The 18,332-nt window shown below is 42.6% G+C and overlaps 1 protein-coding gene across 12 annotated transcripts in view; it reads left to right on the top strand.

The window, feature by feature from the left end:
- LOC123483063 (kinesin-like protein KIF16B) overlaps positions 1 to 18,332 on the top strand; it is a 32,476-nt gene that overhangs the window by 7,463 nt on the left and 6,681 nt on the right. For 2 of the 12 annotated variants that reach the window (XM_045212492.1, XM_045212493.1), the window contains exons 10-24: positions 1,759 to 1,934; positions 2,332 to 2,397; positions 2,615 to 2,674; positions 2,848 to 2,967; positions 4,257 to 4,308; positions 6,042 to 6,179; positions 7,263 to 7,363; positions 7,732 to 7,820; positions 8,904 to 8,936; positions 9,314 to 9,367; positions 9,774 to 11,141; positions 11,533 to 11,709; positions 13,361 to 13,466; positions 13,941 to 13,988; positions 14,307 to 14,357. In XM_045212492.1, coding sequence (XP_045068427.1) covers positions 1,759 to 1,934; positions 2,332 to 2,397; positions 2,615 to 2,674; positions 2,848 to 2,967; positions 4,257 to 4,308; positions 6,042 to 6,179; positions 7,263 to 7,363; positions 7,732 to 7,820; positions 8,904 to 8,936; positions 9,314 to 9,367; positions 9,774 to 11,141; positions 11,533 to 11,709; positions 13,361 to 13,466; positions 13,941 to 13,988; positions 14,307 to 14,357 — 2,639 coding nt within the window. Of the gene's footprint in view, positions 1 to 1,758; positions 1,935 to 2,331; positions 2,398 to 2,614; positions 2,675 to 2,847; positions 2,968 to 4,256; positions 4,309 to 6,041; positions 6,180 to 7,262; positions 7,364 to 7,731; positions 7,821 to 8,903; positions 8,937 to 9,313; positions 9,368 to 9,773; positions 11,142 to 11,532; positions 11,710 to 13,360; positions 13,467 to 13,940; positions 13,989 to 14,306; positions 14,358 to 15,066; positions 18,260 to 18,332 lie in introns of those variants that run through there. The other 10 variants (XM_045212494.1, XM_045212495.1, XM_045212485.1 and 7 more) reach the window with 9 other exon arrangements.

The raw sequence follows: 18,332 nt of genomic DNA on the forward strand, positions 1-18,332 counted from the left end.
AATTGAACAAAAACAAATTTACTTGAACAGTGCAGATGCAAAGTTTGGTAATGGAATGACAGTCTGTCTCAGCATCATTCTGTTACTGTGGAATTGCCATATCCCCATGAAACTGATTGAGATGAAATGGTTGAAGAATGAACCATTTTGAAGAATTAACATTTACGCTAGACTGTGAGAAATGTGAAGGGAGGGTGACTACATAAAATGTGTGTGTAAAAATAATAATAATAATAATATGCCATTTAGCAGACGCTTTTATCCAAAGCGACTTACAGTCAAGTAAAGAAGTAAAGAAAAGAAACGCATGCGCTAGGGCTGTCAAACGATAGAAAAATGTATTAGAGTTATTAATCGCAAATTCTAAATTTGAGCTGTAATTTTAAGATTTTTCATACAAAAAAACATTACAAGAATATAGAAGTCTTGATTTTGTCTAAAGTAACACTTAGCAAAAATAGGTAAACAGAGAAAGCACACTTTTTATTTAACCTCACTAACCACGTTTCCATCCACAGTTTTTATGCGTGTAAAGTCATACCAAAGAAGGAAAAATAATCGACATCTGATGGAAATAGGATGTTTCGGTACAATTTTATAAATGCAAACAGAATTGTTCGTTCGACATGGTGGGATCTTTTTGTGTCTAAAATGTATTATGCGAGAAATGGCGGCGGAAACGCCTTTTATTGTCAAATATTGATCTACAGTAATAACTATCATATCGAAGTAAACTTGGAGTCACGCGATGACATGGTGTGTGGTCCTTCCACTACAACTCAGGAAACCATGCAGTTTATTAGGCTACAGATGAAATAAGTTATGATGAACTTCACAGGGTGGTGAAAGTGCACGGTATGAGCTTGATGCTCCTTTCCAATAAATGTAGAGGGTCTGATTCTGGTGACATGACACTCGACTGCCGCTTGACAAATACAAAATATTCTCGCTCTTATCCATAATAATCACATCCTGTTGTTGGCTAGAGGGCACGTGCCAAGACCAGAGTAGGCACATTTGCTATTTAACTCCACAGTTTTTGTGACAACTATCCGTAGAGTTGAAAATGCGATGGAAACGCATTGAACTTTAGAACTTAAGCGAAAAAGTGAATTTTGTGTGCATTACCTCATCACACACTGATTTTTAACTGCAACAGGTCCGTTTGGTGGAAACACACCACTGCCAGGAAAATGCGCACATTTTCTTTTGCGTATTTTAGAATATTCACTTAAATCTGTCCCAAATTGGATGGAAACTTAGCTACAGTCAACATGTTTTTACATGGCATTGTAGATTTTAGCTGTATTGATTAGGTATTTAGGATGTTTTCAGTGTATTTTCAACGCACTAAAATTACAGTGCACTAAAATCTAAAAGTTAATTTTAGTTAACTTATTAACTCTGATAGCCCTAACATGCGCAGGATCTTTAGCTCAGGGGAAAAGGGATCCAGGGGGGCGGGACGGGGCGGTTACCTACAGATCCGTATTCTGACATTAAACAATAGGGACGCCAGTAGGGACATTCCTGGGTTCCTAGTCCAGTGTATTTGGTGCTAGAATTTGAGAACATGGCTTTCTAAACCCTTGTGAAGGCTGACTTTATGTATAAGAGGCTTAAGTGTGGCCAATGACCATAAGCTAAATATCTGTGGTATGTTTGCAGTCAAAGATACAGCATTAGAACATTGAAAATGCAAAAGTGTTTTGTAGTACGACAAATGTTTCAAAGATGTTTTGTTCTCGTTTGCGGCAGCCATTTCACCTGCTGACGTCAACTACGGCGAGACTCTGAGCACGCTGCGCTACGCCAACCGCGCTAAGAACATCATCAACAAGCCCACGATCAATGAGGACTGCAACGTCAAGCTCATCCGAGAGCTCAGGGCCGAAATCGCCCGGCTGAAGGCCCTTCTGGTCCAGGGAAACCAGGTGTGGATTTGTCACACTGATCTGAATTGTTTTGTGTGTGTTGATGGTTTAGGGCATTGGAACTCAACTATCCTGTCCACTACAACATTTTCTCGGGCCCTGAAGTGTATTTATTTCATAAACAAAACTACTCTACAATACACAAGTTTTGTAAAAAACTGTGAAAGTGTTAATGATATTGTTAATTTATGGGCACATTTTATAATGCATAGCTAGTACATTATGTTTTATTGAAATTTAACAGTCCATTCATGTCCACCTTTCCAGCTACTGGCCAATGACCTTGTTGTTGTGTTTTAAATGTCCCATCTAATCTAACTAGGTCTCACTGACTTCGGGAGTATTGATGTGTGATTCAATAATGTATTGATTGTTGGTTTGTTTTCATCCTTCTCAGATTGCACTTCTGGATTCACCCACCGCTCTGAGCATGGAGGAGAAACTACACCAGAACGAAGCCCGAGTAAGGCCATGTGGATGGTTCCTTTTAGAGTAAAAATAAACAGAATTACACAAAAGAAGCTATCGATACTTTGCAAGTTTAGTGTTCTGTTCTTTGAATCCATAAACAAGCCAAGCATTAAAGCAAGGTAGTGATGTGACCTCACAACATGCACCCCTTTTTTTCTCCAAAAGATCTTTGATATTCAAGAAAAATATTTTTGCTATTTCTGTCATAGGTGTTGGAGCTAACCAAGGAGTGGACTAACAAGTGGAATGAAACTCAGAACATTCTCAAGGTGAGTGGGCATATATTTGTATAAAATGTCGAATTCACTTTAGCTCACACAAGCACTCTGGTTATGTGCCTTTTTAGGTTATATTCAGCTGTGACATTTTATTGACTTATAAGTCAGAAACATCAATCAATTTCTAATGATTGACAATATCTGTCTTCCATTGATCTTTACAGGAAGAAACCCTTGCCCTGAGGAAAGAGGGAATTGGCGTCGTCCTCGATTCAGAGTTGCCTCATCTAATTGGTATCGATGACGACCTCCTAAGTACTGGCATCATCCTCTACCATCTAAAGGTCAGTCACAGTTGATTTGATTATTTTTAGTAGTTTTTACAACAACAACAAAACATCTCAGATTGCTTCACATACAGTGCATTCGGAAAGTATTCAGACCCCAGGACTTTTTCCATGTTTTGTTACGTTACAGCCGTATTCTAAAATGGATTAAAAATAATAATAATTCCTCATCAATCTACACACAATACCTCATAATGACAAAGCAAAAATGGGTAAAAATAAATAAAAATATAAAAAAATATATATATATAAATGATGATGATAATAATAAATAACTGATTTAACATAAGTACTCAGTACTTTGTTGAAGAACTTTTGGCAGCAATTACAGCCTCGAGTCTTAAAATGTAAAAAAAAAATGAGTCTTCTTGGGTATGACGCTACAAGCTTTGCACACCTGTATTTGGGGAGTTTCTCCCATTCTTCTCTGCAGATCCTCTCAAGCTCTGTCAGGTTGGATGGGGAGCATCTCTGCACAGCTATTTGCAGGTCTCTCCAGAGATGTTAGATCGAGTTCAAGTCCGGGCTCTGGTTGGGCCACTCAAGGACATTCAGAGACTTGTCCCGAAGCCACTCCTGCGTTGTCTTGGCAGTGTGCTTAGGGTCGTTGTCCTGTTGGAAGGTGAACCTTCACCCCAGTCTGATGTCCTGAGCGCTCTGGAGCAGGTTTTCATCAAGGATCTCTCTGTACTTTGCTCTGTTCATCTTTCCCTCGATCCTGACTAGTCTCCCAGTCCCTGCTGCTGAAAAACATCCCCACATCATGATGCTGCCACCACCATGCTTGACATTCAGGCCAAAGAGTTCAATCTTGGTTTTATCAGACCAGAGAATCTTGTTTCTCATAGTCAGTCTTTAGGTGCTCCAAGCGGGCTGTCATGTGCCTTTTACTGAGGAGTGGCTTCCATCTGGCCACCCTACCATAAAGGCTTGATTTGGTGGAGTACTGCAAAGATGGTTGTCCTTCTGGAAGGTTCTCCCATCTCCACAAAGGAACTGAGCTGAATTTCGAGTCTCATAGCAAAGGGTCTGAATACTTATGTAAATAAGGTATTTCTGTTTAAAAAAATATTTGTTTCTAAAAACCTGTTTTCGCTTTGTCATTATGGGGTATTGTGTGTAGATTGATAAAGATTTTTTTTTTTTTTAGAACAAGGCTGCAATGTAACAAAATGTGGGGAAGGGGTCTGAATACTTTCCGAATGCACTGTAAGTTCATTTGACTTCCTATTAAACTTAAATAGAAGTTACATGGACTTGACATATCGCTTTCATTTTTGTTCCAGGAGGGCAGGACATATGTTGGTCGAGACGATGCGTCGACTGTTCAGGACATTGGTGAGTGGCCTCTGTTACATACAGTGGGGGAAAAAAGTATTTAGTCAGCCACCAATTGTGCAAGTTCTCCCACTTAAAAAGATGAGAGGCCTGTAATTTTCATCATAGGTACACGTCAACTATGACAGACAAATTGAGAGAAACATTTTCAGAAAATCACATTGTAGGATTTTTTTATGAATTTATTTGCAAATTATGGTGGAAAATAAGTATTTGGTCACCTACAAACAAGCAAGATTTCTGGCTCTCACAGACCTGTAACTTCTTCTTTAAGAGGCTCCTCTGTCCTCCACTCGTTACCTATATTAATGGCACCTGTTTGAACTTGTTATCAGTATAAAAGACACCTGTCCACAACCTCAAACAGTCACACTCCAAACTCCACTATGGCCAAGACCAAAGAGCTGTCAAAGGACACCAGAAACAAAATTGTAGACCTGCACCAGGCTGGGAAGACTGAATCTGCAATAGGTAAGCAGCTTGGTTTGAAGAAATCAACTGTGGGAGCAATTATTAGGAAATGGAAGACATACAAGACCACTGATAATCTCCCTCGATCTGGGGCTCCACGCAAGATCTCACCCCGTGGGGTCAAAATGATCACAAGAACGGTGAGCAAAAATCCCAGAACCACACGGGGGGACCTAGCGAATGACCTGCAGAGAGCTGGGACCAAAGTAACAAAGCCTACCATCAGTAACACACTACGCCGCCAGGGACTCAAATCCTGCAGTGCCAGACGTGTCCCCCTGCTTAAGCCAGTACATGTCCAGGCCCGTCTGAAGTTTGCTAGAGTGCATTTGGATGATCCAGAAGAGGATTGGGAGAATGTCATATGGTCAGATGAAACCAAAATAGAACTTTTTGGTAAAAACTCAACTTGTCGTATTTGGAGGACAAAGAATGCTGAGTTGCATCCAAAGAACACCATACCTACTGTGAAGCATGGGGGTGGAAACATCATGCTTTGGGGCTGTTTTTCTGCAAAGGGACCAGGACGACTGATCCGTGTAAAGGAAAGAATGAATGGGGCCATGTATCGTGAGATTTTGAGTGAAAACCTCCTTCCATCAGCAAGGGCATTGAAGATGAAACGTGGCTGGGTCTTTCAGCATGACAATGATCCCAAACACACCGCCCGGGCAACGAAGGAGTGGCTTCGTAAGAAGCATTTCAAGGTCCTGGAGTGGCCTAGCCAGTCTCCAGATCTCAACCCCATAGAAAATCTTTGGAGGGAGTTGAAAGTCCGTGTTGCCCAGCGACAGCCCCAAAACATCACTGCTCTAGAGGAGATCTGCATGGAGGAATGGGCCAAAATACCAGCAACAGTGTGTGAAAACCTTGTGAAGACTTACAGAAAACGTTTGACCTGTGTCACTGCCAACAAAGGGTATATGACAAAGTATTGAGAAACTTTTGTTATTGACCAAATACTTATTTTCCACTATAATTTGCAAATAAATTCATAAAAAATCCTACAATGTGATTTTCTGGAAAAAAAAATCTCATTTTGTCTGTCATAGTTGACGTGTACCTATGATGAAAATTACAGGCCTCTCATCTTTTTAAGTAGGAGAACTTGCACAATTGGTGGCTGACTAAATACTTTTTTCCCCCACTGTACTCTATCCGCTGTCAGACTTTGCTATAAATCAGGATAAAGAAACAATTGATAATGCAAACACACACACACGAACAGTATCTTTCCCTCTCATTCTCTCTCCTCTCTGTAGTTCTCCATGGGCTGGACCTGGAGAGTGAACATTGCATGTTTGCGAACCAGACCGGCACTGTCACCCTGGTTCCACTCAATGGGGCCCAGTGCTCCGTGAATGGAGTGCAAGTGACAGAAGCCTCCCCACTAAACCAAGGTATATGCTTTTGATCGCACTTTATTTGGATAGTCATAGGCTACTATCAACAACCTGTTGATAAGCAACTGCTTGGTAAGGTTACGGTTAGAGTTAGGTTTAAAATAAGGGTTAGGGTTAATAAATAGTTAGTTGAAATGTTACTGATAGGTTGTGTACAAAACATTAGGCACAGTGTACAACACATTAGGAACATCTTCCTAATATTGAGTTGCACCCCCTTTTGCTCTCAGAACAGCCTCAATTCGTCGGGGTATGGACTCTACAAGGTGTCGAAAGCGTTCCACAGGGATGCTGGCCCATGTTGACTCCAATGCGTCCCACAGTTGTGTCAAGTTGGTTGGATGTTCTTTGGGTGGTGGACCATTGTTGATACACACGGGAAACTGTTGAGCATTAAAAACCCAGCAGTGTTGCAGTTCTTGATACACTCAAACCTGTACGCATGGCACCTACTACCATACCCTGTTCAAAGGCACTTAAATATTTTGTCTTGCCCATTCACCCTGTGAATGGCACACATACACAATCCATGTCTCAATTGTCTCAAGGCTTAAACATCCTTCTATAACCTGTCTCCTACCCTTCATCTACACTGATTGCAGTGGATTTAACAGGTGACATCAATAAGGGATCATAGCTTTCACCTGGTCAGTCTATATCCCTCAAACTCAACTCTGGACCTCGAAGCCAGTTCCACTGCATTTTTTCATTGTTCCCCTCTAATCAGGGACTGATTTAGACCTGGGACACCAGGTGTGTGCAATTAATTATCAGGTAGAACAGAAAACCGACAGGCTCCGGACCTCGTAGGGTAAGAGTTGAATACCCCTGGTCTATATCATGGAAAGAACAGGTTTTCCTAATGTTTTATACAGTCTGTGTATAGTCCGTAGAGCATCTACAGATGGACTATCCAACTAGCGTTAGCACGCTTTTAGCCAGCCAACACAATGATTGTTCTGTGAATGCACAATCCCACATTTACTGATCTGTAGTCATTTTAGCAGTAGTAAAACCCACCCATGTGCATTTCCCTCCCTATGTAGTTTTATTCCTTATTATCTTATTCAATGTTTCTAGTTCTATTGTGTTTGATAGGTGCTGTCATCCTGCTGGGGAGAACCAACATGTTCCGTTTCAACCACCCTAAAGAGGCAGCTAAACTAAGGGAGAAGAGGAAGGTAATACCAAAGGCTCTGTCTCTCAAAGGCGTTTTAAAGAAGCTTATTAGTTGCGGTATCAGTCATAAGTTATTAGATATTAGATTATTATTATTATTAGATATGTGGATGACACATGCTCCCTAAGGGTTTAAATCAAGTAAGTCATGACTCGTATAGCTTATTACTCATGTAGCCAAGCATTTCGTTGCACCTGCGATAACATCTGCAGATCTGTGTACGCGACCAATAAACGTTGATTTGACATAACCATCTAGTGGAAGGGCACGTTTACTGTAAGCCTTGTAGGATGTAGGCGACTTACCAATGAGTCATCATGAGGTCAATGGTCATGTTGACCTTTGTTGTGTGTTGGTCATTTTTCCCAGAGTGGACTGCTCTCCTCCTTCAGTCTGTCCATGACCGATCTCAACAAATCATGTGAGAACCTCTCCACAGTAATGCTCTACAACCCAGGGTGAGTGTATGTGGGTGTATGTATCACCTAATCCCAAATCAGCCCCTAGCCCCTACTGTCTATGTACTTGTGGAGATCTGAGAGGAATGGATGGGTGTAAGCAATATGGCGAAAACTCCACCTAGTCTAACAGAGGGCAAGGTGAAGCTGTTCCCATATTTCTTATACTAATCTATTCCTCTCAGATCTCCAGAAGTGCATGGGGAGTAGGCAGTAGGGGCTGGTTTGGGATTAGTCAGATGTATGCTCCAGCGCATGAACGATTCACCCCAACTCCCTCTGCGCAGTTCCCCCTGCCTTCTCAGCAGTTCAGAAGCACTCCTTTTCCTCCATTCGCTTAGGTCCGTTACTGCTCACTCACGTGACCACTGACTGAAGCAGTGGATTGGTTGTAAAAAAAAAAGAAAAACACTTTTTTTCTTTGCTGAATAACAATGTTACAGTGCCCAGTCAAAGACATCAGTGTACTGGCAGTTTATGATGGTCTAGGCAGTTGGCACAGGTGTAGCTCAAAATGGAAATGGGGGGAATGTACTTTGGAATGGAGGAGGTCTGTGACATTGCAACTGCTGTGACTCAAGCTGAAATCATGTGAGCTGGTAACGCTGCTCGTCACAAATGCCACATCACTCAAACTGTATGGCCTTCATTGATTCTATTACTAACTCTCCAAAAATCTGTTGAGCCAGAGATTAATTCTGCTTGTACAGAACCGCTAGAGAATGCATTTGTTTTGTTGTTGTACAGCACCCCTTGTGGAGGAAGTACATAGTCTTCCATTTCAGTTTTGTACAATACAACAAGTAATGCAATAGCTCTTACTCCGATTTAGACCTAAACTGGATTTTTTTAAAACCTAGAACGACCTACTAGGTAGGTATGCATACATGGACAACACAAAAAAATATATTAGTAGGTCTAGAGTAACCATGGATATTTTGAGGAATACACAGCCAGTATTTAGTGAACGTTGGTAATGGTTATTGCTGTGTTGTTTTAACTCATTTGTGTGACTATTGCTCTTCATTGAGTCTAATTTTAAAAGTACAGTAACTAATGTATCTCTGAACCCTCCCTTGGCAGTCTCTTCACTGAAAAGGGGCCCATCTATCTCAGGTAGACCCAACCAGTGTTCAATGTTCACTGCTTTGTTTTAACAATGCTAGTGAAACATGACACATCTTTTTCACTTTGTCCAGCCACCACCACCGTTGTTTGAACATAAGCCATCATCGTCTCGTCTTGTTTTTATAATGATTTTGAACATCGCCCCCGCTTGCTTCAATCACTGTTTTGGCGCATAATGATGACATCAAGCTTTGACATCCATTGCCTTGTATGAAGCTCTTCAGTCATTCCATGTGCCAATTGCAGCCTTAATTTCTGTGATCATGCCGTCTCGTTGAGTAATACTGTTATGTGCTGTGTGTGTGAGTCCAGTCTCACTGTCATTGTTATTAAGCCAGCTAAATGCTATTGGTGTACTTGCCTAGGTTGGAATTTGAGAGGCAGCAACGGGAAGAGCTGGAGAAGCTGGAACACAAAAGGTGCGAGGGGAGACACACACACAAACATGCTCACATTTTGACTATATAAAAAAAGTCCAACAATGTTTACTCACTAGTCACCTGTAATGCACCACATTGTAGGAACGGTGTGCTTTAAAAGCAAATATGCTGACATCACATGATTTATTCAAATCAAATCTTATTTTATTGGCCACATGCGCCGAATACAACAGGTGCAGACATTACAGTGAAATGCTAATTTACAGCCCTTAACCAACAGTGCATTTATTTTTAATAAAAAAGTAAAATAAAACAACAACAAAAAAGTGTTGGAGACTCTTGTTATTGTTAAAAGCAATTGTACAAAAAATGTCTTGTTTGCTATGTATGTTTTTGGCGAATTGCATAGTGTTTCATGATTTGTCTGTATTTGGTTGGGGTGCAGGAGGCTGATTAAGGAGATGGAAGAGAGGCAGAAGTGCGAGAAGGCGGAGCTGGAGCTCCTGCAACAGGAAGTAGAGTCCCAGCGCAAGGAGTCGGAGCAGGTGCAGCAGCGCATCCGCCACCAGGAGGAGACCCTCCGATGCCGCAGCCAGGACATCGAGAGTCGCCTGCGCGACCTCCTGGCTGAGAAGCAGCGCTTTGAGGAGGAGCGCCACCGCGAGACCCAGGAGCCGGAGCTACAGAGGCGCCAGCGGCAGAAGCAGCAGCAGGAGGAGCGCGAGGATGAGAAGACACAGGACGAGGAGGCGCGCCGCCATAGTGAGGCGGCAGAGCGTGCCGAGCAGGCGGAGGTCTTCCGCGAGCTGGAGCGGCTGAAGCGGGAGCACGTGGAGCAGGGGGTGCGGCTGGAGGCGGAGAGGCGGAGGCTGGAGGAGCGCGAGATGGAGCAGCTAGGCCTGGTGGGGCGCCTGGAAGAGCAGCTGAGGGAGCGTCACGAGGCGGCGGCCGCCCTGCTGACCCGCGAGGACACCCGGCGCCTGGACGAGGAGCGCCGTGCCCTGGCAGAGATCCGCGAGGCGCTGCTCCGCGCCAAGGAGACCAGTGGGCGCTCCGACTGCAACGGAATGGGCGAGGAGGCCGGGCGCGCCGCCCAGGTCCGTTACACGGACTTCAAGGCAGCGCAGGTGGAGGAGCTGGGTCAGTTGGAGGAGGGGCTCCGGCAGCAGAAGGAGTGCCTGGAGAAGGAGGTGGCGTCAGAGCGCGCTGCCCTGGCCCTCCTGGTTCACACCCACAAGGAGCATCAGCGACAGCTGCGAGAGACCCAGGAGAAGGGGGCGCAGGACGCCTCGGAACTCTCCCAGGAGGAGCAGCGGATGCACCAGGCCGAGCAGCGCCTCCTCTTCAAGGAGCGCCGGCTAGCCAGCCTAACAGACAGCCTCCTGCCGGCGGTGGCCGAGGAAAGGCAGAGGGCGGAGGAGCTGCTGAAACTCGGATGCTTCTCTGGCGCTGGCAGCATTTCCAACATCTCCCTGGGACTAGACAACACCCTGTACCAGGTGGAGAAGGAACTTGAGGAGAAGGAGGAGCGCCTCACCTCACACTGCGCCAGCGCCGAGCAGCTTCAGCAGCTGCAGGAGACATACGAGTTCACGGCCAACGTGGCACGCCAGGAGGAGAAAGTGCGGCGCAAGGAGAAGGAGATCCTGGAGTCGCGGGAGAAGCAGCAGCATGAGGCCCTGGAGCAGGCAGTGGCACGCCTGGAGAGAAGGCACTCAGCGCTGAAGAGCAGTGTCTCGCTGGACCCCGAGAGTGAGGAATCCAGGCGCAAGGCCTCCATTCTGGGGCCCGCACGGGAACTCGACCATGAGAGGTGAACACGCTTGTTATTTACTGTCACTACAGATACATCTGTACAATCAATGAATAGTAAAACATTTGTCCTCTAGTGGAAGGTGTGTGGTAGACCCATTGCTGTCCACATAATTATGGAAAATGTAGATAAGCTGATGTTAAAGTTTCAAGAGATGATAGATGATGAGATGGTAAATGAGTGTCGTTGATGATGGTATTATCACATTGGTCAATCCCTCCTGTCTAAAAGGGTGTTCCTCAATTGGTAATATGATTAAGGACATGATAAATAAGTAACTCTGCCTTTTTATAATGATATTGTCATAGTTTTTGTGGAATGAGTGTATTTATCATGACTCTTTGGGTCGATAGACACATGACAACTCTCCATCTTCTCTCCATATCCTCAGGGTGGAGCGGGAAATCCAAAAGCTGAAGCAGAGGATCAGTAAGACTGAGGGAAGTGGAAGGAATCACACTGGGAGCGGCGATGAAAAGACCGGCCTCAGCACTCCCCCTGTCAGCCCAATCCAGAGCCTACCCCCAGTGCTGCCTATCGCAGATGACGGGTACAGTGCCTTCAGAAAGTATTCACACCCCTTTACTTTTTCCACACTTTGTTGTTTCAACCTGAATTTAAAATGGATTAAATTGAGATTTTTTTGTCACTGGCCTACACACAATACCACATGGAATTATGTTTTTCAAAATGATGGCAAGCCTAAATGAGTTCAGGACTAAATATTTGCTTAACAAGTCACATAATAAGTTGCATGTACTCACTCTGTGAGCAATAATATTTATTAACAGGATTGATTTTATGACTACCTCATCGCTGTACCCATACATACATTTATCTGTATGGTCCCTCAGTCGAGCAGTGAATTTCAATTCACAGATTCAACCACAAAGACCAGGGAAGTTTTCCAATGCCTTGCAAAGAAGGGCACCTATTGGTAGATAAGAAATACATTAAAGAAAAGCAGACATTGAATATCCCTTTGAGCATGGTGAAGTTATGAATTATACTTTGGATGGTGTATCAATACACCCAGTCACTACAAAGATACAGGCGTCCTTCCTAACTCCGTTTCCAGAAAGGAAGGAAACCGCTCAGGGATTTCACCATGAGGCCAATGGTGACTTTAAAATGGTTACAGAGTTTAATGGCTGTGATAGGAGAAAACAGAATGGATTAACAACATTGTAGTTACTCCACAACTAACCTAATTGACAGTGAAAAGAAGGAAGCCTGTACAGAATAAAACATATTCCAAAACAGGCAGTAAAGTAATACTGCAAAGAATGCGGCAAAGCAATTAACCTTTTGTCCAGAATACAAAGTGTTATGTTTGTGGCAAGTCCAATACAACACATTACTGAGTATCACTCTCCATATTTTCAAGCATAGTGGTGGCTGGATCATGTTATGGGTGTGCTTGTAATAGTTAAGGACTGGGGAGTTTTTCCAGGATAAAAAAGAAACGGAATGGAGCTAAGCACAGGCAAAATCCTAGAGGAAAACCTGGTTCAGTTGGCATTCCACCAAACACTGGGAGATGAATTCACCTTTCAGCAGGACAATAATCTAAAACACAAGGCCAGATCTACACTGGAGTTGCTTACCAAGAAGACAGTGAATGTTCCTGAGTGGCAGAGTTAGTTTTGACTTAAATCTGCTTGAAAATCTATGGCAAGACCTGAAAATGGTTGTCTAGCAATGATCAACAACCAATTTGACAGAGCTTGAAGACTTTTGAAAAGAATAATGGGCAAATGTTACACAATCCAGGTGTGGAAAGCTCTTAGACTTATCCAAAAAGATTCTAACATTTATTGGCTCAGGGGACTGAATACTTATCTAATCAAGATATATGTTTTTTTTTGTAATGATTATTTACAACTGGTAGAATTTCTCTTCCACTGACATTTTGTGTAGATCGTTGACAAAAAAAAGACAAATCCATTTTAATCCCACTTTGTAACACAATAAAATTTGGAGAAAGTAAATGGGTGTGAATACTTTCTGAAGGCACTGTATGTGTCATCCTTTTGCAATATTCACAATGATAGCCAGAAACGGCACAGGCAAATCTGTTGTAGGTGGAGAATGATGAAATGTAGATGTCAAAGTTACTACCAGATGATCATGATAAAGATGCATTATTTTTGGACCCTAGGGTTGATCTGGCCATTGTAGATTTTGAGTATCTAATAAATGACCTTATCCGTTGACAGGATAAATGCATACATTGAGGAGGAGGTTAAGAGAAGGTTACAGAAGCTGAACCTCCTCAATGGTGACAAAAACATTGAGCTCGCACTTTCATCTGAATCTCCGCAGGTAAGCATCAGTGACACATACAGTGGGGAAAAAAAGTATTTAGTCAGCCACCAATTGTGCAAGTTCTCCCACTTAAAAAGATGAGAGAGGCCTGTAATTTTTTCCACCATAATTTGCAAATAAATTCATAAAAAATCCTACAATGTGATTTTCTGGATTTTTTTTCCTCAATTTGTCTGTCATAGTTGACGTGTACCTATGATGAAAATTACAGGCCTCTCTCATCTTTTTAAGTGGTAGAACTTGCACAATTGGTGGCTGACTAAATACTTTTTTCCCCCACTGTAGCTTTGTTTGCATTCTCCGTACAGAGCATATGCAATATTAAGATAGTGATATTTCTCATGTTCAAACTCATAAAGACATAGTTACTGTAGCCTCCCATACAATCGGAGCATAATAAAGGAACCCCAATTTGGAAATTGTGCCTTCGAAAAATAGCAATTAATTATATGAAGTTCTTCATTCCTACAGGAGGACAAAGAAGTTAATGAATCTAGCTCTGTTAGATTAACAGATGAGGTAAACACAGGTCCTCGACACAGGGTATACAGAATGGACTATAATCGGCATGCATTTCTGATTATTCTCTATAGAGGTTACATGGACCAATCAAGTGGGGTGTTTTTCCAACCCTTCTCTAATTTGTTTGTATGTGGATGATGTTTTGCCTGGTTTGCTTTTCTTTTCCCCAATATGAGAGGAACTCTGCTTGCCTGATGGCAAAATTGTCCATTTGTCACAGCATATGTAATTTTAGTTTGAGATGAATTTGACATTACATTGTATCTTTTAGGAATTGTTTGTCATTGCTTAGAAGTGTGTTCTTATTCATTACAGGATGATGACAAGCTGCAAAACCGTGTCAACTCTAGGAAATTGAAATATGAGGTAAGAGTTGAGTTTTCAATTTTTTGGTTGGAGATGAAGAAACTAACCAGACATTTTTAAACATTAATTTAACTTGAGTGGCAATCATGCTGAATCTTCACTAACCACCACACCAACTATGAAAAGAGGCATGCCGTTTGTAAAAGGTGCTTTAGGGAACATCCTATTTTACAGGAATCTCAAATTTGTATCTGATGAACATAGAAGATTCCTAAACCAAGAACATTTAAGGTCTTTATAAAGAAATGGCAAAAACTTAAGAATATAGCTGTTTATGGGGATATTGACTAGAAAAATCCACACAATCACAAAGAAGCAGGAAATTGAATAAAATACTGAATTGGCTAAAGGAAACCAGTCACTGACAGAGTAGGCCAACCTAAGTGTAGAACAGGATAAGGGGAAATGTCCAGCCAAACAGGGTTGATATCTGGTTTTGTAAGCAAAAAGGGAAGGTCAAGGTTGCATGGAAGCCTGGGGTGTGTACTTTTGTATTCATGCTCCATAACAAGCATCAATCTCTTTAATTCCCTTTTCAATTGTAATCTTGCTCATCTGGATTTTATTTCAATCACAACTGGATTTTTACACTTGGTGGAGGAAGACCTTAATTTACTGGGGTGAGAATGAATACTTGAAAGACTATAATTCAGAGCTTTTGATCTCTGGTTTGAAGTTATAGTCATGGAATCCCCCCTTGTCCACACAGAAAGACTCCATGCCCTTGCTGTGGCGTAGCTTCCTGTACGTCCCAGGACTTGAGACAAGCACTCACCTGGAAGGGCATACAACAAGTTCTGAAGAAGGCAGCGGCAAAGACCACTCTGAGTTAGATAAAATCGGCAACCCAGAAAGGGAAACCAAAGTCTTGCCAGAAAAGGACATAATGCCTTATAAAGAGGGTGAAAAAGCTAAATGGTGGCAGGTGGGAGTGAAGGGGAAGGTTGACCAAGCTGAGAGCGAGAACAATGGCTGTGAATTTAAAACCAAGGACTGGAGATTTAGGTCTACAAACACCATAGCCAGTGAAGATGGAAATAACAGCCAATGTAGGCCAGATGAGGAAGAAACCAATTTGAGTTGCTACATTGTTGATGACAAGACCAAAAGTCTATCATATTCTCAGTCCAGAGAAACCAGAACAGAGAACCCACTGTTGCACACTCTCTCACAGTTTGACTCTGTGGAAGGAACCAAAGACCAAGTTCAGAACACAAGCAAGACAAGTAACGACACTGCAACCGTGATAAATTCTGAAGTCCCCATACTGAGACTAAGCTCAAAGAGACAAATCACCATCAAGGGCTACTTTGGTCTCAACAAGATCCCTAAAGAGTCTGTAAACGGGCAGGTGCAGAGTAATCTGGTAACTTCAGAACCGGATCTACTAACCAACGAACTGGGAGCCAAACAGAGTTACGTCCTTGGATACTTGGCAGGCAAGCTGTCTGGAGTTTACAACGACGCTGGACGATATCTGCAGAGTACACGTGATATAATTCGGCAGGTTCGAGCAGGAGAAACTTCAGCATTGAATAGTACATTCTCTCAGTACATGACCATAGTAACAAAAGATCTTCCACTTGTTCAGAAAAAGCAGCTTGAACCTTCAATGAAACCCGACTCAAGGCAGAATAAAGTTCATTTTGCCAATTTGACAGGCAATTGCCTTTTAAATGTTCCTGAGAAAGGTAATGTGTCTGCAACTCCGGACATTTCATTATGGCCTAAAGGCTCTGTGACTACATACAAAGATGGGAAGCCTGTAGTTTATTGTCAGACGCTCGTGGAGTTTCCCAAATGCCTTTCGGAATTACAGTCTCTTCCTCTTCAGAAGATGATGCATCGTTTGTACTGTGTGACGCCTAAGATCGCTGCCTCTTCCCACCACCTTTTGGGTATCTACTGGCTAAGCATTGCCAATTGCAAACAGCCTACACCACAACCAAGTTGCTTACTGTTATCTGAAACCGACCTCTATGCAGTCTCCGCTGGTACTGGTTTGGGTAACAACCAGCCTTTGGCAGTTTTTCACCACTTCAGTCTCTTGCACATCAAGGAGATCCAAGTGAGCTTTGCTGGGCAGCATGTACGACTCCTGGGTTCCACTGAAGACACCATCTTGGTCATCTTCACCCACAGCAAAGCGCTTACCCAGGAGCTATGCTGTACTCTGCTGAAGATCCTTGCCCCGGCAGAGGTTCAGGAAGGCCCAGGAGCCTACCCCTTGCTTCGTGGAGACCTCTTGCGCCTCTCTCTGGACTGGAGGTCCCACGTTCCAGACCTCCTGCTGGATAGTGGCCTCTGTGTTACCTCGCGCTTTAAGAGGGTCATGGCTGACCTGCTCTACATCCTGCACGGCAACATGGAAGGACCTAACAGGCCCTCCTTGGCTAACATACACCTTCTTCTCTACACTTCCATCAAGGTGGAAAACTATTCCACCTCGCGCCAAGTTGTCCTTTGCCAGTTCTTTCTCACCGACAACCACATAGGCCTGGTGCAAGAGGATGCCGTGTTCCACCCGGTACCTCGAGGCTCAACTCTGGTTCCCATCCAACCCCAGTTTCGGGGAGTAGAGCTGCGCAGACGCTCAGACATCCGATGTGTGCTTGTGAGACACAGCGACAGATGTATGGTGCTTGACATCTTATTCTCCATGACTCACAAAGGGCAGATTGAGACCAAAAGAAAGACCAGGAAAGGCTTAGCCATTGTCCCTCCACCTTCTGATTGCAGGCCCCCAGCTGATTCCTGGAAATTAACTTTCAGCTCTACCTCGGATGCAGCAATCCTAATCAATCATCTGTCAACCTGATTTAAGGATGTGCTTCCAGGTCATAAAAGGATGTAATGCTAATAGGTAATAAAAGGAAAGGAGCTTAACTGCCACTGCAGGCCTGAAGCGTTAAGACTGTGCCGTCCTGCTGAACTCGTCTTGTTTTCTGTCAGCATTGCACTTGAGCAAGAAAGCCATGGTGAGTTGGCTAGCCAGCTAAATTCAGTATTGTCAGCCAACTGCAGTTCTGAGTATAATAATCAGCTAGCTAGACTGATAACGTTAGGGTTTGCATACTACAAGAGTTTAGCAACATTATAGTAAAGATTTCACTTGTAAATCTTATTTTGTTTGAGCATGGCGGCACCGTCCTACCACTTCCGATGTGTATTTAAGACTCTGTTTAAATTATTTGTTTGATTAGTTGAAAATCATATCCAAAAAACCCATTATTCTTGTAACATGGGAACCATGCCTTTTGTAATTGTTAATGTATGTCCACAATGTCAATGTAACATTTTATTGAAACTCATCTAAAGGATCCTCATGAACATTGTGTTATAAGAAAATACATTTCCATATTATGAATACAGATCAAATACTAAATTTTAAAGGTCTAACGCCAATGGCTGCTATTGATTTTAAAGTATTTTATAGTATATTTTAATGCTTCTCTTCTTAACATACTGCCACTGTGGTGGTACACATTAATCAAATCATAGTCAATCCTTCATTGTCACTTTAAGAACAATTTTACTCACAAACCTAATTGTTTTGTATTGGTGTAGTTAATTGGATATTTCATAGATTTTCTTTCCCACTACAGGTAATATTGTGTCATTTTCATGTAGTCAGCTTAGCTCTCCCTCTGTTCTTACATGAATGCTCACATCAATCACTTATGGCTGGTTAAATTGTTTTCTTCAATATGTTTGTGTATCCGTTTACACATATTCATCATATGGCGAATTGTAATGTGCAATATGATTTTGAGGAATATGTGTGAAGCGTAATATGAAGAATGTCTGACGTACAATATGACTTGTGACTATGATCACTGCAATAATGTTAATAAAAGATGGTTAATTGTTTTAACAAAAAATAAAGATTGTGTTCTGTATAAGCCTTTGTTTGTGTTGCCTGGTTGTATCTAGCTGTTCTGTTTCGTACCTGTTCACTGTTGTCATATAAATAAG

This window comes from Coregonus clupeaformis, unplaced genomic scaffold (assembly GCF_020615455.1).
Source record: "Coregonus clupeaformis isolate EN_2021a unplaced genomic scaffold, ASM2061545v1 scaf0018, whole genome shotgun sequence".
In the NCBI taxonomy this organism is placed as follows: Eukaryota; Metazoa; Chordata; class Actinopteri; order Salmoniformes; family Salmonidae; genus Coregonus; species Coregonus clupeaformis.